Source organism: Saccostrea cucullata, unplaced genomic scaffold, assembly GCF_032062105.1.
Source record: "Saccostrea cucullata isolate Sc308-1 unplaced genomic scaffold, CSIRO_AGI_Scuc_v1 ctg376, whole genome shotgun sequence".
In the NCBI taxonomy this organism is placed as follows: Eukaryota; Metazoa; Mollusca; class Bivalvia; order Ostreida; family Ostreidae; genus Saccostrea; species Saccostrea cuccullata.
In genome coordinates this window covers 89,389-112,613 of record NW_026933720.1, presented here as the reverse complement: position 1 = coordinate 112,613, position 23,225 = coordinate 89,389, and the positions used below count along the sequence as shown (strand labels likewise).

The 23,225-nt window shown below is 34.5% G+C and overlaps 1 protein-coding gene across 1 annotated transcript; it reads right to left on the bottom strand.

Annotated features, from left to right (window-relative positions):
* Positions 1–79: 79 nt before the first annotated feature.
* On the bottom strand, positions 80–20,985 carry LOC134239085 (trafficking kinesin-binding protein 1-like; the record flags this gene model as incomplete). The annotated part of the gene is made up of 17 exons (XM_062721243.1): positions 80–3,226; positions 4,509–4,547; positions 4,864–4,960; positions 7,620–7,766; positions 8,472–8,626; positions 8,947–9,096; positions 9,430–9,708; positions 9,912–10,135; positions 10,433–10,507; positions 11,236–11,366; positions 11,633–11,711; positions 11,881–11,977; positions 12,456–12,550; positions 12,845–12,961; positions 13,344–13,420; positions 17,649–17,852; positions 20,808–20,985. Coding segments are annotated over 17 exons (2,820 nt in total), but the record flags the coding sequence as incomplete, so codon positions are not given.
* Between the last annotated feature and the right edge of the window lie 2,240 nt (positions 20,986–23,225).

Here is a 23,225-nt window from a genome sequence, read left to right as displayed (position 1 = left end):
AATCTTATTTTATCTAGGCTGTATTCATCCTGCAGGACACAGATGTACCCTTGTTCAGTTAAACAACAAAAACACTAAATAATTTACTCTTTGTTTATTTTCTATAACAGAATCCAGGGAATATAGATCTCTGGTCTGTTGCATAGTAATCAAAGGAAAACAATCAAAAACAATAAAAACAGGCTTCCTACAGCGAAACTTAGCACCCATACTGGGATGTGTCCATCCCACAATCAACGGCCCACAAATCAGAACGGTAAATTTATCTCGGACAATTTAGTAAATTTTGCTTAATAAATACAAATAATATTCTATGTATAAAAACTCTGTAAATTACTTTCCAAGGTTCTGAAAAGAATTTGTACATGACACAGGTGTACATTAACTTAAAGTTTTTTGTAAAGAAGTGAAAGAGAAAAAAAATATCGTTAAAGTACAAAATCAGGTGTAGGCAAAGTATAGAACTAACGACTTAATATTCACTACTCAGGATATACTTCCCGACTTCTATCTACACTTAAAACAAAATCTATCCAAAATCAATTTAAAACTTTGGCACATATGAACATATAAGATTTTAATAAGTCTTAGGGCAAAAGAGCTTGCCTTTTGTCCGTACTAAGATTACAAGATTCCGCTTACAGGTGTAGACGTAAGTTATTTAATCCCCTTTAACGTATATATATCCTAGACGTAAAAAATAAAATACATGTATATATCACAACACAATTCTGGTTACAAAATAGGAAAGTCATGACACAAAAAAATTCTCATTAGTGAAAAGATTTCTTTGTCAAATAAATCTCAGCCCTGCTCATTGAATCCGCTTAACTTTCAGAACAGGGAAATCACAAATTAATGGACCCAAATTATTAAAACAAAACAAAAATTGGACAATTAATCTAAGCACTGGATTACAAAAATTCTTGTTTGAATGAATGGCAGGTGAATGTTTTACATTTAGAAAGAACAATTGTCATCAACACTGAACAGATACAATCACGAAAGGAAAATAAAACAAACTGGACGTAACGTTAAATTCCTACATATTTTGTACATGTTTACAATTTCTGCTTTTGCATATGACATATATATTCATACATATATTCACAAGCTTCAATTTTCTGAACTTTTTCACACTTTGTGTAGAAGGGTAGATTATATTTCAATCTCTAAAAATTTTTAAAGGGTCATTTTAGTAATTAAATGAACAACACATTTGAAAGACATTTCTTGGAAACGTAATTGTAACAGCTGTATTTCACACTAAACACTGAGAGACTGAGATTCTTATAATGCACCCAATTTGTCTTCACAGATATATAATCATTAGACTAAGTAAACTGACATCTTCACTTTTAACCACAGTATTAATTAGTACAGAACTTGATTAGTACAACATTTGACACAACACAGCCCTAACTTTGTCAGTCTCTGACCCAAATCTGTGTCTTGGAACATTAATTGCCGATTTCGTAAAACTCCAGGTAAAAATTTCTCATTAACATAAAATCAGCACAGTTATATTATATACAGTCAGTATATACATGATCACAAAGGTTATATCACAAAAACACTGGAATCCCTGACTAATTACTGGTCTACAGCACAAATCTTATAAATTTATGAAAATAATGTTTACAGTGAAAACTTAAACAAGCACATATCAACTGGAATTCCCTCATGGAGGATGATAAAAGCAGGTAGATATTACAAACACTTACCTAGTAAAACATGTACATGTACACGTAAATGTGTGTGACTACACCAACCCCATACTTGGGAAACATTAATACGCAGCCATCAGGGAAAATTAACCAGCAGTAAAATATACAGTGTGACCACATATGGTATGTACTGTTTAATGCCAATAAAGTAAACTCAACATGACCTAGTTCTAACTGATGGAATATCAATCTAACGTCTATCTACTGCCACTGGAATTCTTACATGGATGTGAACAATTTAACTATAATTCAACATTTTAACCTTTTTTCCTACTAGCACACAAATGAGAGAGATCAATACATGAGCAAAAATTCTACTTGTAACTTCTTTCTATTTTATTTTACAAGATCAATGCTTAAGTATTTCTTTTTGGTGTAAATCTTTAACCTTGTGGAAGAGTTAATTTAAGACTTTGCTGGGAAGTAAATAAAATGCATACCTCAGAGTAGATATTAATTAAAAGTACAATATGTTTCTCCTGTAAATGCTTTAAAACCTGACTAGTGTGAGACAATTCAGACCCTGTTAAAGGCCTTGGCAAGGTTTGGTACTTAGTCCTTTGCTATAATATTGCCAATTCTTCTAAGTACATATACAGTATGTCATTACAACAAATGTGGTGGTAAAAACTAAGATAACGATTGCAATGATTCATATAAAGCAGATAACAAATGCCACACAGATGATTGTATATAGGTCAAGGTAGATAACTAATGCTTGTGAATCTGAATGCTACATGATAAGGCACACACCACAGAAACCCATCACCTAGAGTCAGTGTCTCTGTTAATCATGTTCTCTACAGTCTTAATTGCTGTATTGTTAGAAGATACCGTTTTGGCGTAGCTGTGTTAACGCCCCCGACACGCCCCCTGGTAGGGCACGCCCAAACAAGGAGCTTATCCTTGACACTTCAGCCTTTGTCATGCTCCCAGCCGTCACATGAATCACATCCGATTTGTCAGCTGTTGATGACACTGGAGTCTGACTACTGGATACGGAAGTAGGCGCAGTGTCTGTCTCTTTTTTCTGAGAACCTAGAAACCCCCCGAGGTACCTGGAGTTTAGGACTGAGTATCCTGTATGTTTCAGGGTGTCCATCAACACATGAGTGCCCTGGTTAAGGTGATCAAATGGTAACCCCCTGTATGGTGTAGCAGAAGAGTGGGGTAAACTCGGTTCTGGTATACCAGTGCCAGAAGTGGGTAAACTTAGTCCCATAGACACCTCTGTCCTGCTGTCTGTCTTGGTGGTGTACGTGGAAGACGTTGTGATTTTGGAAATCTCAAAATGGGAATCGGACACAATGCTGTCAACCCTGTCGGGATTCCCGGCGGGTTCTGATTTACTTTTTGGATCCTTGGATGGCGGGAACAGATCTCTCTCATTCAGAATGGATGCCAGTCCCATCGATACGCTGAATGTACTAGTGGCATTGTCGTGACCTTGTTGACCTGTTGCCATTCTTGAGGTAAAGGATGATGGAGTAACTCTGGGGCTAAAAAATACAAACACAAATTAAAGTGTTATACAATATACTAAAGTAAAAGAGATCCTTTTCATATCCACCTTAAAAAGTCTGATATATTGAGAAGAAATTATAATAAAGGGACTTTGAATAACATTTAAGGTATATTTCATGAGCAACTATATGATTGATCTACATTTTTTTCCAATGACTGAATGTAATTTTTATATTGTGAAATACCCATTGAAAAACAGTATGATATAAATAAAATTGAATTTCACAACTGATCTGAGGTTTACTTTCTTAGTAACAGTTTAAAGTGAACTTAGTTTGATTGCTAGTCTCACAGGTTTTTGTCATATACTTATCAAAATTGGTTTATATACATGTAGTATTTAGAAAATATGTTATATACTATAAATTTTTTTAATTCTAAGTTAAACCTGTTTTATATAAATTTAAACACCACAGTGAGACGTATTTACAGGTGGTTTCTTGTTAGATTGTTTTCTGAAACCAAAATCCTCATAAACCAAAAAAGCATGCAGTGACATTGATTCAATAAAAATACAAAAAAAATACAAGCAAAAACGAAAATGTGTAGTGAAATCTTGCATGTAGTATCACTTTAACTTAATGTGATAGATTACTGAACAGTCCAAAGCATTACCAGAACAAAATAACAGGGCACTTTCTGTACCTGGAGCGAAGTGAACTCGCCTGGTTCTGGAAAATGTAAGGACTACACCTATTACATGCAATGTATTAATCTGACCAAGCAAACAAGCACAGCCACACAGCACTAGCAGAGCTAGCTGTGAACTTTATATTTACAGGTTTCAATGAGTGCAGTCCAAAAATAGCTCCTGAGGGTCAATGTTTTATATTTACGAAATCCAACTTTAAATAAATAAAGATTATCTACTGATACTGTAAATGCTCTCATCAATGCACATGTGCAGGGATAGTTGCATTAATAGGGATGAAAATTTCTATGTGTTAACAAAAGGGTGATACTGGGAAGGAATTGAATAAAATTGCACTCCAGAAGATTACATTTAATTTTTTTCTGAATTTGTAAAATCAATTTTAAAATCTAACTTGTGCAGATCAGGTACATGTATGTACAGTATATCTTTAGCATAAAATGGGTAAAAACACCTGCATGCTAAATTCAAGACATGAAGTAAACCCTGGAATATATTGGATGTCTGTTTCATGCATACAGTAATGGGTTATATAGATAAGTAGCACTACAGAGCAATCTTATCCCAGTTATTGTTTATATTTCACTCAAGAGGAGATAACTCACTCAGTTTTATCACATTCAGAAAGTGTCTCTTCCTCATCACTGTTTAAAAGTAACATTCAAATCAAACTCAAAAATTCACACCAATCAAAATCAGGCTTCAGCAACAAAAAATGTACCGTAATCAAAAATGAAAAAAAAAATTAAACTCTGAAAATTGAGGAGAGAGAATGCTTCCATGTGCAAAATAAATATTTTTTTTATGTATGATGAAATTAAATTTATTTTCAATATCATAATGAATTAAAATAATAAATATGATAATTATTTAATAAATTATTATAATGTTATTAATCTACACATTATTATACAATCATACAGAATTCATGCTGTCTATAAGAGTTATGCCCCTTCGTACCTGCTGTAGTCTGATGGATGTTTGACTTTGGAGTCTGTCAGTGTGTTAATGGTAGAACTCTCCTCAAACCGCTTACTGGGACATTCCTGGTAATCATCTGTAATCAATGAAAGTTACACATTACTGAAACTTACCTACACAATTTACTGATATTGCTATTGCTGTTTGATCATTTTCTTTGGCAAATATTTTTTAAATTCATTAGTGAAGTTCTATTCAGTGAGCTCCTGATTCTAAAATATACATCTAATTTATCCACATCAGATAAAAACAACAGACCCAGGGGCCACATTGCTCACCTGAGCAATTGATTTGGAAAAAGCACATATCAGATCAGAACTGATAGTTTACTGAGGTTGGGGTGGGGCTTGAATTTTAACAACCCAGGGGGTCATAATTTGAACAAACTAGAATCTACAATACCTGAGGATGATTCCCTATAAATATCACTAAGCATGGCTTTGAAGTACTTGAAAAGAAGATTTTAAAAGGTTTCCCTATATATTCCTATTTAAAACTTTTATCGGCCATTTTGGCCACACCGTACCCCCGGGGGTCATGATTTGAACAAACTTAAATTTACACTACCTGAAGATGATTCCACACGAGTTTCATCTTTCCTGGCCCAGTGGTTCTTGAGAAGAAGATTTTTAAAGATTTTTCCTATATCTTCCTATGTAAAAATTTGATCGACCATATTGGCCCCACCCTACCCCCGGGGGTCATGATTTGAACAAACTTGAATTTACACTGCCTGAGGTAGCTGCAGATCTGTAGCGTTATGGTTTTATATATTGTCTTTGACCATAACGCTACAGATCCCGTAATGCAAAAAAGGTGCAATTTACGGCGCAATATTTTTTGCGCACTTTGGGGAGAATTTCTCCACTTTATAGCATTATAACCTACCTCTCACTCCCCAGTTTTAGACATGTTCTGTAGCAATATGCATGTATATTTTATCCACCTCCCAACCATTTATAGTTGTCTCTACAGGCAATAAACTCGCTTGAAGTGAATTTTCAGCAATTTAACAAATAATTTTAATCAAGCAAGTTTATCACTTGTAGAGATGACTAATAAGGGTTGGGAGGTGGATAAAATAGATAGATTAGTTAAATAATGTGCCTAGAATTAGGGGGTGAAAGGTAGTTGATTGACCAATGCTATAAGGTGGAGAAATTCTCCCCAAAAGTGCGCAAAAAATATTGCGCTGTAAATTGCACCCTCTTTTGCATTACGGGAGCTGTAGCGTTATGGTCAAAGGCAAATATATAAAACCATACAGATCTGCAGCTATACCTGAGGATGATTCCACATGAGTTTCATCTTTCCTGGCCCAGTGGTTCTTGAGAAGAAGATTTTTACAGATTTTTCCTATACATGTATATTCCTATGTAAAACTATAATCGGCCATTTTGGCCCCAAACTTACCCCCGGGGGTCGTGATTTGAATAAATTTGAATCTACACTACCTAAGGATGATTCCATGTTAGTTTCATCTTTCCTGGCCCAGTGGTTTTTGAGAAGAAGATTTTAAAAGATTTTTCCTATACATGTATATTCCTATGTAAAACTTTGATCGGCCATTTTGGCCCCACCCTACCCCCAGGGGTCATGATTTGAACAAACTTGAATCTACAATACCTGAAGATGATTCCACATGAGTTTCATCTTTCCTGGCCCAGTGGTTCTTGAGAAGAAGATTTTAAAAGATTTTTCCTATATATTCCTATGTAAAACTTTGATCGGCCATTTTGGCCCCACCCTACCCCCAGGGGTCATGATTTGAACAAACTTGAATCTACACTACCTGAAGATGATTCCAGATAAGTTTCATCTTTCCTGCCCCAGTGGTTCTTGAGAAGAAGATATTTAAAGATTTTTTCTTTATATTCCTATGTAAAACTTTGATCGGCCATTTTGGCCCCACTCTACCCCCGGGGGTCATGATTTGAACAAACTTGAATCTACACTACCTGAGGATGATTCCACATGAGTTTCATCTTTCCTGCCCCAGTGGCTCTTGAGAAGAAGATTTTAAAAGATTTTTCCTATATATTCCTATGTAAAACTTTGATCGGCCATTTTGGCCCCACCCTACCCCAAGGGGTCATGATTTGAACAAACTTGAATTTACACTACCTGAAGATGATTCCACATGAGTTTCATCTTTCCTGGCCCTTTGGTTCTTGAGAAGAAGATTTTTAAGATTTTTCCTATATATTCCTATGTAAAACTTTGATCGGCCATTTTGGCCCCACCCTGCCCCCGGGGGTCATGATTTGAACAAACTTGAATTTACACTACCTGAGGATGATTCCACATGAGTTTCATCTTTCCTGGCCCAGTGGTTCTTGAGAAGAAGATTTTTAAAAAAAATTTTTCTCTAATTCATAATTATCTCCCCTTGGAAAAGGGCGTGGCCCTTCATTTGAACAAACTTGAATCCCCTTTACCCAAGGATACTTTGTAGCAAGTTTGGTTGAAATTGGCCCAGTGGTTCTTGAGAAGAAGATGAAAATGTGAAAAGTTTATGACAACGACGACTACGACGACAATGACGATGACAGACAACAGACAAATTTTGATCAGAAAAGCTCACTTGAGCCTCTGGCTCAGGTGAGCTAAAAATTCATATAAAACCCATTATTTAACACTTCAGTTTGGAATTGTTTTCTTTTTAAATGATAAATCTTAAACTGTAATAAAAACCAGGAGAATACAGCTTTATAGTGATCAGTAGTAGTTCCTACCATCCTCCTCAAAGTCACTGAGGTTATACGTCTCCACCTCAATGTCCAGCTTTCTCTCTCCTTTAGTGGCCACTCCAGGTCTGGACTCAAACAGTTTGTCCATCTTAGGGGTCGCCAGCTGCTGCCACTGTCTCAAGGTCACAGATCCTGTACAAAAAAAACAAGCAGCCGGTCTAAAGATGCTCTCAACAACAATCAACTGTCAATATAGTATACAGAACCTGTACAGGAAACCTAAGAACCAGTCAACAGGTGCCCTCAACAACAATCAACTGTCAATATAGTACTGAATGCAGGGAAATTTTTGCCCGTTTTATTTTCGCCCCTTTTGCCCTTACCTCGGTTGGGCAAATTTAAAACAGGCAAATCCAAGAATACTGTAAAATTTCTTAAACAAAAGTGTAACTGGGCGAATTTAAGATGGGGCAAAATTTTCTGCAAGACTGAAAAGGCGAAAATAAAGAGAGGTGAAAATAACCCTATATATATAGTATACAGATCCTGTACAGAAAACAAAAGAGCCAGTCAACAGGTGAGCTTCACATCAACCTATCTAACAACTCAGATGGTGCCTTACATGCAGTTACAGTACATGCATATACATTGCTTATGCTAGACGTGTGCAACCAACTATCCTGACTACCATGTAATTGATCCTCTAATTACATGTAAAATTTATGCACTGGATTTTACTAACATTTTACAAGATACTAATTGTTACTTCAAGTCTATCACATTTATGAGTTTTGAATCTAGCATCTCTGGCATCTTAAGTTAATGTAATTAGGGGAAAAAATGGTAATTTTTTAAAAGCTGAAACATAAATTTGAAATCTACAGAAGTCTGATTTACCCTCGAGTGGTTTGATGATTCGTAGTTTCTGTGGTAGACGGTAGTACGGGTTGTTACTTCCTGTCAGTGAGAACTGAGACAGTCCACTTCCTGTTGATAGCGTGCTGTCCGGGGTACGACAGGTGCCCGGCGTGTCGTACAAATCACTCTCCGTCCTGTCACATCAAAGACATATAGTCAGTTAGAGGTTCATGTCAGAGGAGAACTTTTCTTCCTTTCAAGTTAATCTTATTGACAAATATCTCAAAAGATTCATATCAATTGTGAGCTAATGTGAACTTGAATGCAAAGCTTCAACACACAATCACTGATCCTGACTGATTTGATCTTTTATGGTATTAAAGAGTCACTGTTCTGTATCAGAATATTAATGTTGTTATCCATGAAAAACATTAACTGAACTAAATCAATTCTCTACATTTTTTTCCATCTATTTTGGCCTTACACAGCCTATTTCTGCCCTAACAAGTCATACCTATTCCTTTCTCTCTGTCTCTTCTCCTCGTCTTCCCTGAAGTCACGCTCGTTAAGCTCGTTAGCTCGCCGTATTGACAGCTTACGTAGGGCTGTCTCCAGATCATTCGACCCAGGAATCCCTGGTTTACCATACTGACATTTCTCATTCCTACAAAGGTATATGTGGTTAAATAAGTTTTCCTTTAAATAAAACAATAATTAGTCTAACCTGTCAGTATCTATCAATCATTTTTAAAATTTTTCAAAAGATCTGATTTTTAAGCAGTAAGTTTGGTATAGACCTCAAAGTTAAATCCTGTAAAACTCATGTTTGTTCTTTTGTTTCCCTATAGAGAATGTAAAAGGAAGTAAAACATGTGTTTCTGTTTACTACAAACTTCTGAATGCTGTAAATCTTTTCTGATTACCTTTACAGACTTTCCAGTCCCTTACCTGTTTACCTGTAGACTGCTAAATGCTCTCAATCTTGTTTTTTATTTACCTGTACAGACTGTTGAGACCTGCTAAATCTGTCGGAGCTTCACTCCCCTCCACGTCAGCGAAGTACATAGAACTCCTGGTAGATACAGACGCTGATTCTCCACCACTGTCGTTACGACTCATGTCCAGGCTACTGGCCCCGGGGGGACTGTGACCTAGATTTAGCATGCTCGGGCTAACAGAGGGGGCCAGGGAACTTCTTGATCCGGGCATAGAGCTGCGGGAATTTCCGGCCTTTAGTGCAGCTTTAGCAGTCTCGAAGATCTTCCAGTTGTGTACTCTGAAGAATTTGGAAAAATAATATTTAAAGGCATCACTGCTTCTGAAGAAAGAATGATAAACAGTGTACATTCTTGATATGTTATATAGATATAATCATTATGACTTACGATTTTTCTGAAAAAAATTACAGGTTCTCCAAGACTGTTAAATAGTGTTACTGTGCATAATCTGATTATAGAGAAGACAGTGAGAGTGCCTTACTTTCTCTCAGCTGGTGAGTAACCGGGGGGATAATCACACTCGCTCCTGAGTGAGCTCTCCAGTTCTGAGGCCAGCGAGTCTGAGGGGAGACTCAGCATTGATGAGGACATGTAGTTATGTCTGACCGCCCCCGGCTTTTGTTTACGTCGCAGCTCACGGATCTCTTCCTGAGCCTGCTCGTACATCGCACACATCTCGTCATGTTTGTCCTTCAGACTGGCAAGCTGATCAGGAAAGAAAATTAGCCATTTATAATACATGTAGTAATGTGTTTGGTACTTTTAAAAAAAATGATTAAGACCTATTTAAATGTGTTTTTTTTTCTTCCCTTAAAGCATTTAATATAGAAATGGAATCTGAATGACTGTAATCATGAAACGTTTCGTGAAAATATAATTGATCATGTGGATGATGATATATTATTAAATGAATGAATGTTTTGGATGAACATATGATTGAGTGAATGAATGAATGAAGAATAGAAATATGTACATACACACAGTCTGAGATTTGATACAGACCTCTGAAGTCAGCTGTCTCTGTGCAGTTTGTGAAGCTTCAAGGTGCTTCTGTAACTCCATGTTCTCCAGAGTCACCTACAATAAATATAACAACACATATATATATACAGATAATTACAATAAATATCTTATAGTTATCCAGTAAATCCACTCGGTACATTAGATTTGTTCTGTCACCTAAAACCATTGACATCCTCATCTAGAGCACGTAGCTCTCCAGGAAATATTGATTTTCCCTTTACCTTACCTCATACACATTACCTAGTCTTATATTTAAAGAGATCTAGAGCACATACATGTATCTTAATGCACCTTGAAATCATTCATTTAAAGTCTCTTATCTGCATGTGATGCAATTTAGCAAATGCATTCAACAGCTTATAAATATTTTATGTGGACATTGATAGCATTTTAGAAATTTCTTTAATGAAATTCATTAATTCATTAATATACTGTAAAAGTGGAAACTTTGACAATGTGAAAACATTGACAAAATTGATGAATTTCTTTTAATTGTCAAAATGTTCACTCATCAACTTTCATATTCAAGGTAGAGAGCACTGTTAAATACTGGTAGATTGTCAAATTTTCCACTCGCTATTTTTATAATATACCAAAATCATCAAACTTTCAACCCTTCAATTGTTTTGCCAGAGACAGAGACCTGAAGGATCTTTAGTAGGTCCACCTTTTGTCATGTACAGCTTAATTTTTTTTTATGCATTACGTGTCATGTACAGTAAAACTTACAGTCTTGATGCGTTTTTGTAGATCCACCACCAGACATGTACAGAAATACTTACGATCTTGATGCGTTTTTGTAGATCCACCACCTGAGCCAGCAGGTTGGTGATTTCCTCCTTTTGACCACTGCATTCCTCTGTCTTCTTCAGTAAATCTTCAACCAGGAGGTCCAGTTCCTTCTTCTTGGCATCTGAGGACACAGTATTTTTGTTAAGTGAAAAGAGCATGCAATATTACATACAAAGGTCAATGATAGAATGAGATTTCTGCAGATCACAAAATCTTAGCAAGACCTTATTTTCGCGAGGTAGACATTAACTCTTTTTAAGCGAGACAAAAAAATTCACGAATTGTGGTTATTACTTTATATAACTTTAGGGAATAATACATGTATTATAGGCTAAATCATATTTTGTATGACATATTTATTTACATTCTGTATACTCTGGTACATACTTAGCTGTGCCACACAATCATCCACCAATCTCTGTTCTTTTTCTTCATACTTAGAGGTTTCTGCTGAAAGCTGCTCAGTCTGTTCAAATTAAAATTAATATCATTTAAATATATCTCTCAGTTTCTTCTTATTCTTTTCATATCTGCCTCATGTTCTTAAATTTTAAATTTTGGAAATGACAAATTTCTACATTAAATTAACTCTAGAGAAGATTTTTACAGCTAATTGAGCTAAATCTAATAGAGACCTCTAATCGGAGTTTGAGATTTTCCTCCTCGAGATCTTTGACTTTTGTCTGTAGAGCGCAGGCTCCTCCAATGTGCTGTAAGCAGTCATTACTGCTGCTGTAAATATCAAGAGACAATTCAAGTTACTTGTGTAATGAAGTATTGTATTGTATTGTTTATTACCAAGAACCATACAGTTCATAGGTTTAACGCATATACATAAATCAGTTGTACAGTATATGTATAACATAGTAGTACAGACACTATGCCATACTAGGTAACATTTGTAATTAAAAGTTGAGACATATCAAGGTATCTATAATGTACATGAATACATGAAAACAAATAACTTTTCAATACAAGTAACACCTGTAATTACAGTATAATTTTTACAGATTACACACCTACACCTATAATTAGAAATAAATTATGTAACCAACATGCATCAACTCATGAAAGAGCAGGTAAAAATCTATTCATGTGACATTAATTTACATACCAAACAGGTAATAACAGAGACATGTGTGAAAGTTTGGACAAAGTTTCTGCTCTCTAACTGTTCTTTATTAGTTCACTAATGATTACTCTAGCATACCTGGAGGACTCCTCGCCCGGTGACAAATCAGCTGTTTCTGAGAAGGCCTGCAGTAGCCCATCCTTCAGTGATAACTCATGTTTGATTTGATTTACCTACAAAAAATACAGATTGGGAATTAAAAGCAAAGAATGATATTTGTCTAATGGAAGTGAATTACAATTTAAAATCCAAACATTCACATAACAAATCTCCAACCACACATAAGATGCAGACTCTAACACGTAGGAAAAAAGGTGTTCTTCATATCTTGAATTCACTGGTATATACAAGTATAAAACATTAAGACTGTGTTGGAAACATTTCTGCTGCATTTAATTTGCCCCTATACATTGTACTCTTGCAACTCAACTGCAGGAGACTGACCAATCAGGGCTGGTGTTGTGTACCTTTTCTGTAAGTAGAACTAACTGTTCCTCTAATACATCATTTTTTTCTGAAAGTTCTTGGTTTTTTGTCAGTAAGGTCTGTCCAATTTTAGCTGCTAACTCTAAATCTCTTTCTTTCTGCAAAATAAAATAAAATTATAAATTCCTCTGCATGCAAGGAGATGAAATAAGCTTCTGCATTCTCTATCATTGATAAAAATTACATAACAAGGTGTCATTATTGAAAGCATTATCCCAAGTTGGTCTCTAATTTTAATATTGCAGGATATCTCTGGCTCAATTGCATATCAAAGCCAGACATCATAAATTTGGCAAGACTTCCTGATAAAATACTGTACAAATAATTCCTTGATTTTAATGCAATGAACCAGTGCCTCTTCATGTCATTTATTAAATCCCCCTTTCCCGGTCAATAGTTGCCTTGCAATGCGTGCATGTACTTTTGACAGGGTTTTCTTTTTCTGGGATAATACTTGTGTCGTTAGACTTTGACATGTACCTCTTCCAGGAGTCTGTTTACTGCTTCTATATCATTATACGTCTTAGTCATCTGGGTCACGCGGTCCGAACATAGCACTGAAAAAAAAAACAAAGATCACATAAATGTACAGCTCTAGCAGAGATAGCAAATAGTCGGTCACCTCAGAAATTCTTTATCTTAAAGTTAAAACTGTTTCTTTTAAAAAGTACCATATAAGGAAATTTTTAAAATGAAAGATGAAAATTCAGCATTTAGTTAAAAAAATAAGTATTTAATTTTAGCAAAAGTGAATCTTAGCAATTTATGGTGATTACACAGAAGATAACTGTAACTTAAAATTTTAAATGAATTGTTAATCAATTCAATTCAAGCAATCCCAATACCCTTGCTCAAAATACCAAAATTGCATCCTCACTAAAATTTCTCTGATTCTTTTTCTAAAAGGAGCCCTTTTTGCTGTCAAATGAATGTAATTTTTTTTTTTCATTTTCAAGCAATGTCTTTGAAAAGTAAAATGATCTGTAATTTTGCATCTTTTTAATAAATGTCCTTGGAGTAAATATGTTGAGATACATCCATTACAGAACAAACATTTTAGCAATTTATTCATTAGTGTAAGACCTAAGATGTCCATATTTCCATATAAATTGAAATTTTGTCCAACAACTGTAAAAATCACATATTTGAACCCACAGAAAGACAACTTTTAATTAACTGAATTTTGTTTGAATTTATTTTTATTTTTTTTTTTTTTTTGCAAATTGATGATTTTAATTCTTTAAAAATAATTTAAAAAGTAAAATCTCTAATTACTGGCTATTTACCAATTTTGAGACAATGTGTACCAGATAATATTGCAAAGCTAGAACTGGGTGAATGGGATAATAACTATAATAACAAGAATATTTGACAATGAGAATTTTACACGTAATAAATTATTTATAAGTTCTGCATGGATATTGAAGATCTCGCAAATGAACAATTTCAAAACCTTACCATTAAATCTGAAATATTTGGCCAACCCATGCACACTCCTCTGCCAAAAACAAACTAGTTTAACATGTTGAAGTATTATGCATAAATCTGTGCATGTACCCTGGTATTAGAATCCAGTTGGCAGAAAAATCATAGAGCTCGAAAAATAATCCAAACCCAAATGATTGTTTTATCGCCCAACCTTATTTTACCCGGATCGTTCACGTCCATTAATACATATTTGTCAAGTTTACAAAGCTTAAACAATCAAGTTTTCTACACTTGATTTCTAAGAAATTGCATAACTTGACACAAAAATTTTCCTTTTAATTTTATGTTTTGAATTTGCTAAACTAATCTTGTGTATTTAAATGCCTGGCTCATATTCAAATAGAGATCAAAACATGCCGTTAAACTTTTGACGTCGTCTACAAAAGGAGTGTATTAAAATGTTTATGCAGCCTACATAAAAGACATGCTATATGTGCCAAAAACCCCGAGTATGGAGATTAAATACGTATCTGTGTACCTGCTAGGTTCCATAGGCTATTGTCTGCACTGCTCCCCGATTCAAACTGATCATCCATACTCCATTGTTAAGTATGTTAACTTACGAACTTTGTGATTCAATCTCCACAATTTTATAAACTTTTCATTTCTACTGAGTCAACATTCATACTTCATTTTCCTAAACTTCAGAGTCATTTTTTTCACTTTAATATTCAGCAAACCAGTCCTAATAACAGTATTATATATACTTTCCAAGAAGCGTATTTGCCTTCTTTATACATTTCTAATATTTCCATTAAATAAATTGTTTTTCATCAAATGAAGTGTTAATGGGATGACAATTCTATCACCGTTGGGAACACACAATAATACCCGCAGTTCTTGTCAATAATCCCTGTACACTTGGCAGAGAGATGTATAACAAAGCCAATATCCACCCATATACAGGACTAACCAATACACATCACCAGATCAATATCCAATCTATTGCCACTAGTACACAAATCAGCCAGTCACCAGGATAAATATTCCATGAGGAAAATTATTCCCAGGTAGCCAATATTTTCCAGAAAATCACCGTCAAATGACAGGTCTCATCAGTTGCTATTGGAAATGGCATCAATTTTTCTCGGTACATTTTTTGCGTACTACATGTTCAAACTGAACTATTGTAAACAAAGCTGTCACATCAATATTGGAATTAAATTTCTGTCCTTTACTTATCATTGGAATTATTGACAGGACTGAAATCTCAAAGTCCACCAGGTTAATGACATTGAATCCAATCAAAATATCGATGACTGATTATTTATGCTGATGTTGCAATTTAATTTTCAATATACACAAAAAGTATATCCTGCATTACAATGCCTTATCTTAGGAACTGATGGAAGGAATTATAGAAAAAAATTCATATTTCACAATTTGCATTCAACTTGTTCAGCAATTCTGGATGGAAGATCAAAGTCTCCTTGTAATTTTAAATCAGCATTGTCAGGTTTGTCAAGATTCTATGATGAGCCAATATCCTTTATTTATATTTCATCAAACAACAACAAGCAATAGGTAATCCAATTATGACAATTCACGTAAACAGTATAGCTTTACAGGTACACAAATAAAATAATCCTGTAAGCAATTAATATTCTGTAATTTATAAGTCCAAGTCTGACAGAGAATTATTCAATACTCTTATTGTTGAAGTCAACATATGGCAAAATTCCAATCTTACTTTATATGTTAATTAAAAGCTATTGAAATTTTAAAGCAAGACACTTTGCCAAAACAATCTTACACCTTATAAAAAGGTCTTTGATTGAAATGACTATTACACCCTCAAAACTGCTGCCTTATTCTTTTCAGTGGGTTTAGGTCAGCGAGTTTAAATTCACTCCAGTAACTTTCAGAGGGTATCACCCAACAGACATACATCAGAACTACTCAAGGTAAAATATTAAAAAGAACATTTGTACACACTGGAACAGTGCTTTGTTTCACACATACATTATGAATGGATAACTAGAATCCTATTGAATTTCTTTTACAAGGTATACATACTTGACAATCTACATAGACTGCAAGTTTGCTAATCTTATTATCCGCTTCAATAACATTTTTGAACACGTTTTCTATACACTGTAATTTTTTTACATTATAGGTCACAATATGTTCAATTAGTTCAAAGGTGTTAAGTAAATCTTAGCTTACAAAAATAGAACTAATTTCCTTAAAGGTAAACCTGAACTTTAATAATCTTTGAAAAACACTGCCATCTTTGCACATTTCAAAATATACGCCTTTGTAAATAAACAAAATAAAAAGTTAATCTCATTTTTAAAAAATCTTGTGAAGAATTTTTGTTATCTTTAGAGAAATGATCACAACTGTTTGTTACACAGCAATTCATCCCAAACCTCTTTATACAGATCCCCCGTGTGGATCCGGGTTAGAATAGGTCCTCAGTACCCCCTTGCTTGTCGTAAAAGGCGACTAAATGGGGCGGTCCTTTGGATGAGACCGTATAAACCGAGGCCCCGTGTCACAGCAGGTGTGGCATGATAAAGATCCCTCCCTGCTCAAAGGCTGTAAGTGCCGAGCATAGGCCTAAATTTGCAGCCCTTCACCGGCAATGGTGACATCTCCATATCAGTGAAATATTCTGGAGAGGGACGTCAAACAGTATACAATCAATCAATCTTTATACAGCTCTATAAAGCTATTCATTGTGAAAGGAGATGATTTCCCAAAAAGATGTCCCCTTTTTCATTACTGATGAATTTATTTCTGCAATACACTTAATCTCACATAGACAATACAACTCTTGCTTAAATTCATTTCGGTAAGTTCTTTTATATCAGCCTACAGCAAAATCAATACATGAAACAGTCCATGGTATAAAGATTTTTTTAAAAAAGCTCTCCCCCTCTTTCTCTCTGTGTAATTGTCGCCACAATCCATCCCTATCCCCTCCCCTGATGAAATCCCTCCCCATTCCTTACTACCCCCCAATAAAATCCCTCCCCATTCCTTACCCCCTCCCCTGATAAAATCTCTCCCCATTCCTTAGCCCCTCCCCTGAAAAAATCTCTCTCCATTCCTTACCCCCTCCCCTGAAAAAAACCCTCCCTGTTCCTTACCCTCTCCCCAGATTAAATCCCTCCCCCTTCTTAACCCTCCCCATCAACAATCCCATCTCTTTACCCCCTCCCCTGATAAAATCCCTCCCCATTCCTTTCCCACCTCAACTGATAAAATCCCTCCCAATCAACTACCCCCTCTCCTGATAAAATCCCCCCCTCATTACCCCCTCCCCAGACGAAATCCATCCCTGTTCCTTACCAAAGTACTTGAGCGTTTCCTGGATCTGCTCATTAGAGAGCTCTAGATCCTCGTCTATGGGGATGAGGGGGGTCTGGATCCAGTCTTCGTTCTCGTACCCACAGAAGTTGGTGATGGTGTCCGCCCGCAGGCGATACTTGGGAATCTGCTCCTCTATAAGACTGAGGATCTCTACTTCAGGGAGGTTCGCAAGATTACACACATCTACAAAACATAGAGGAATTCTATAGAAAAAGGTATAAAGACAGGGATTTGCAAGAAAACACACCTATAAAATAAAGAGGAATTTTATAACCATACTGTAGATTCCTTATTTTTCTTGAGTGCTTTTTTTTTTTGTGAACTGGCTCTTTAATGTCAAATCGCGAGAATCATAATTAGCGAATGGATGGTTGATCAACAGAATTTGCGTAGATTTCAGCACCATTGAAATAAAAGTGAGTAATATTTTTCCGCTAGCGATGCTCCTCGTGAAATTATGCGTAAATTAATTCCTCGCAAATAATTAGGAGTCTACAGTATTATCTTATCAAATTAATTCAACATACCCAATAAATGTAAACCAGTTGAAGAAATCAGGGAGTCTGTGTATAATACATGCATATGTCTGTGACTTATTTATATGAACTGCTAAATGCAGACATGGATAATGGTCCATTTGGGACATATTACATTAACAACAAAGAAATCTGGGACAAAGAAGTTCTGCTTTAAAACAATTTGCTCAAACACAGATTAAATGTATATATCTAGGCTATTAAAGGCATGTTGTTTAAAACTGTGTTTAGATAAACTTGTCTTTCTATATCAAACATTTAAAAGTTGTCTACCAAATAGCACCAAAAAAATACAGATATCCACAGAGCCTACAAATTATCTTTGACAAAATATTAAAGTGAATACACACAATGTAATGCATAATATATGAAAATACCCACATGTTTTACCAGCTGTAGACTTATCCCTATGAAATCTACATCACAAACACTACATCAGCTCTTTAACATTGGATTACATACAAAAGCTCCTCACTGACATTGATTCTCAGAAACGTCAGTCAATGATGCGCAAAACTTGCATCAGAAACCGTACTCTGTCTATAGTCTGCATTGTCTGGGATGTGTTCCAATGTTAATTATGTTGTGTTTTAATCATTATCAAGTCTAACAGAACTGAATAAATTGACAGTTACAGGCTACTGTATAATATAGCTGTATAATTTAGTTCCTTAGTACTGTTTAGTTTGTATAGACAGAATCTCTATCCTCATCCATCCCTTCTCTTACTGTATAAGCTTCAAAGCATAGTTTGACATGACATTTATATAGCTCATGGAATATTGATTTCTTTCTTAAATTTAGTTTTTGGACTGATCTATTCGCTGATTAATACATGCATAAGCTGAATCCTCATTGTTCCATCAAAATTTATTCAACTAATAAATTACCATGACAATTTTACCAGTAGTTTTTTCCCTTAAAACTTAAAAATCAATTAAATGAGGAATTATGCTACTGAAACAAATAAACTTAAGATCTAAAGTCTGACTTTGCGACCCTCAGCCCTCTTACATTGAGAGTTAAAGGAATGTTCTAATTCATAACTTTGTCATTTGCTCATATACAGTGCATTTAAAATTACATTCATAATAATGATATTGAATTAAAAAAACTGTAAATCTTCATAATTTAAATCAAACTTTAATAAATCTCCCACTCTATATACTTAATTAAATATGCATACTTATGCATAAAATCTTCAATGGGATTTCCTGAAATAGCAATTTTATGTTCCATTTTCTAATGAAACCCTGCAGTTGGCTTTAATAGTTCATTAGAAAATTAATTTTTTAGACTCTATTTCAACCTATGCAAGCTGTAGACCTTAGACTATATGTTATCTATACAATGTGTAGAGCAGGAAAATTTTTCAAAAAGAAAAATCGTCATCAAACAAACAAACTTAAAACTTGTAACAATACAATGTATATTTGTGTAATGGATATATATTTCCTGCTTTGTTTAAATACTGATCTAAGATAAAACATCTGCCAAGAATTTAATGAATGTAAATCCATTTACACACAAGTACAAGTCATTTAGTAAAAATTAATTAAACAATTACCTTGTTTAATTAGGGGGTAGAATATGCCTACCATTCCTACCACATATAAATTGATAAAAACATGTAAAATATTATGAAAACATGTATTTATAAGTATTAAAATCAATATACATAAATCATTACCTGTTTAATATATAAATCCAGGTGATCTTTGATATGAATGTACCTGTGCTTATATTTATATACGTTATCACACCTCCAAAACAAATTAACAGTAAATGCATTCATTTGCACAGGTGAGTTCAAGTTCACTTATAGAATATATATATCCTGACCTAAATACCTATGTCACTATGAACCTACAGGTAAAACAAACCCTATGCAAACTTAGCGAAATCCTGAGATTTTTCTCTCCATATCAAACCCTGGTTATGTAACATGTGTAACATCTTCTAATCTTGGCTAAACCTCCCACAAAAGATCATCTTTATTTTTTTTTTATTTGCTCTACCGTAAAAGGAAATCTGTGAAGTGTACATGACACATGATCTGGCTAGCATTTGTTACATTTGGTACATGAAGTTAGTTCATATATACATTCATGTTAGAACTAAGTCATAATAACCCCCCCACCAAAAAAATGTTATCCTGACTTGTTTAATTCTGTTTTTATGGTTTAAGGTTTTGACTTCTTTATGAAGTTCTTTGAGATCTTTATGATAGGGATGCAAGAGTTACTGTCCCTGTTATGCTTTCCTTTTTTGATTTATTTCCAAATACAGTAGATTCATGAGTACATTTTTTTTTATTCACACTCACCATTCATATTGATGAAACACTGCATCATGAAATCATAGCATACAGAAACAAATAGACAGTGCTGGTAATGAATATATAATCTCGAGACAAACTTATAAGGTTTACCTGTATATGCTATGTTATCTACATATACTTGAAGCAATGCCATTTTGGGTTATGGTTATCTCTACCATCAATATTGCAGTTTTAGACCTTCAAGAGTTGTTTATTTTTGGTATTGATACATTTATTAGACAGTTTAGTTTTTTGTTTTTTTTTTTAGCAATATAATCTTACCAGTCAGACATCCAGCTTCTGAGGTCTCTAAGTTGGGGTCATTTGGGGCTCCATCTTGGGCACTTACATCACAGGTTGCGTAGAGGGTTTCATCATTTGGGTCCAGTTTGTTGGCTAACAGTACACCATTCCAAAACACCCTCACATACAGGGTGTGGGTGTTCGTCCTTGGTTTGTATCACAATTATACAGAGAACAAACAATACAGTCCTAAAAAAAAAGAGTAGAACCTGTGTCATAAAGATTACAAAAATGAGAATCAGGGGTTTACTATTCTGTGTTTCTCCAAAATATATCATTTATTAAAGTGAAGAAGTGACCATACAACTGGTAATTTAGGGAAAATATGCTTCTAGGTTAATGGCTAGCTGCATGGGGTAAGGAGGAAGGGGGTCCTGGACTTGGGAGGAGGGAGGGCAGACTGTGATTCATTGCCACAAAGATCTTGATTCAAACCAAAAATTATTTCGTATCTGAGAATAATAAATGAATTTAACATCAATGGATGATATGCTACATGGTCTCCAGTAACTGACCAAAAAAAAAATTATTTCAGGCACTGGTACATTGTTTACATTCATTTTCTATTGAAATTTAAACTTCCACTACTTCCGCTACCGATAAAATGTTTTCTCCTTTAGGCCATCTTACTTTAAAATAATGTTTGATTGCCCCCCCCCTTAACAAAAATGGGTTGGTAGGAAAGTGGGAAAATCTTTTTTCTCACAAAATTTCAACATTTTAGCCTGCCAGTTTTAGACAGGGTATTAAACAGTCAAACAATTTTTAAAGATGGGCTTAGTTGTTATTTGTATCTTATGAAAATCTTCCTTTATGTGAAATGAAATAGTTAACCTTATCATGCTCATAAAGCTAAAATAATTGCTTTTTAACAAAAAATTCTATTTTTCTCCACTATATACTAAGGTGATTTTTGAACAACTCTTGTCGTTGGGCTATCAATGAATACAAATTTCATGTGGCACAATAGGGGGTGAAACAATATGCCTCCCTCACGGTTCGATACATATCGTAAAATTTGGTCTCGGTTCGGTTATTTTCGATACGATACCTTTTGATAGAAGGAAAAAAATTCAACTGTTGTTTTATGCTTCCTTTACTTAATCTAGTCAAATAATTCATGTGCAAAATGGATAGAAGAAATCAATTTCATTGATTTGACTAATAAACAGTATTTTACAAACTTTAAGTCCACAAAAATTTACGTTTTTGAACTAATTACAACTGAATTATATGGAGGAACATGTTTATACCTTATGCCAAACCCAACTGAATAAAGATCCTGACCGAAAAACGAACCGAACTGAAAATAGAGATTTTGTACTGTGCATCGAACCGAGAAGAAATACCACAGTGAATCGATACCACTGTGAACCGTTTCACTCTTACTGCACAATAATAAATTCCCTGGCCAAAAGCATAAGACTCTGGATTATCAACTATAAAAAGACATTGTTATCCATTTACAGATTGCCTCTGACATTTATACATGTACATGTAGTAGGAATTCATCATTCCTATTTTTAAAATTAATTTATATTTAAGTAATGGCATATGGCATTTTTACTCATCTATATCCAAATTTACTTAATCAATCAGATCTAAATTTTAATTAACATTTGACAGATAATTTATTTTTGCATCAACATGAAGATCCTTTGGATTTGTAGTACTCTCTCAAAAACAGTCATGCAGAAAAAATGAAATGGAATTGATAAAAATACTTTTGGAGAGGGTTTTTAATATATTCGATCAGTGCATACTATTAGTTCAAGATATATTACTGTAGTCAGCAGCGACTCACACAAATTGTTCCGACGAAAATAGTTCCATCATTAATAAGTAGATACAACATAATTGTTCATGATAAGAATAATGTTGTGTATGTCATACGTAAAAGAAACCAAAATTAATTTTAATTTTTCCTCCAAAGATCACTTTCCCCCCTAAATGCAAATAAAAAATGTTAATATTCCTACATATCGTAAAATTTGCTCCCTCCTCAGCTTTTTTTTTAACATGTTTGATAACAGAGAATATCTAGGTCATTCTTCGGTTGATATTTTTTCACTGATGAAGTGATTATTATATATCAACAACAGTATTAAAATCATGTTAATTGTTCGTTAATTATCATATAGTTTCCTCTAAGAGAAAAAAAAATCATTCTGTGTGTGTAGCACATTAACTGACGGAATTTTCAATCCCTGAGCAGATTCCTGCACGTGTGTAGACAAACTACACATGGGGAGAGTACCTGTAAAATGTGTAACAAAACCCGAACTGGCCGGGGATTTCTAAACTGACAATCGTTTAATTTTTATGAATCAGAATTTGTATTCATGTGATCTATGTGAAAAAAAGTTTTGTCTGCCATCGTCACTTCTCTGTTCGCGG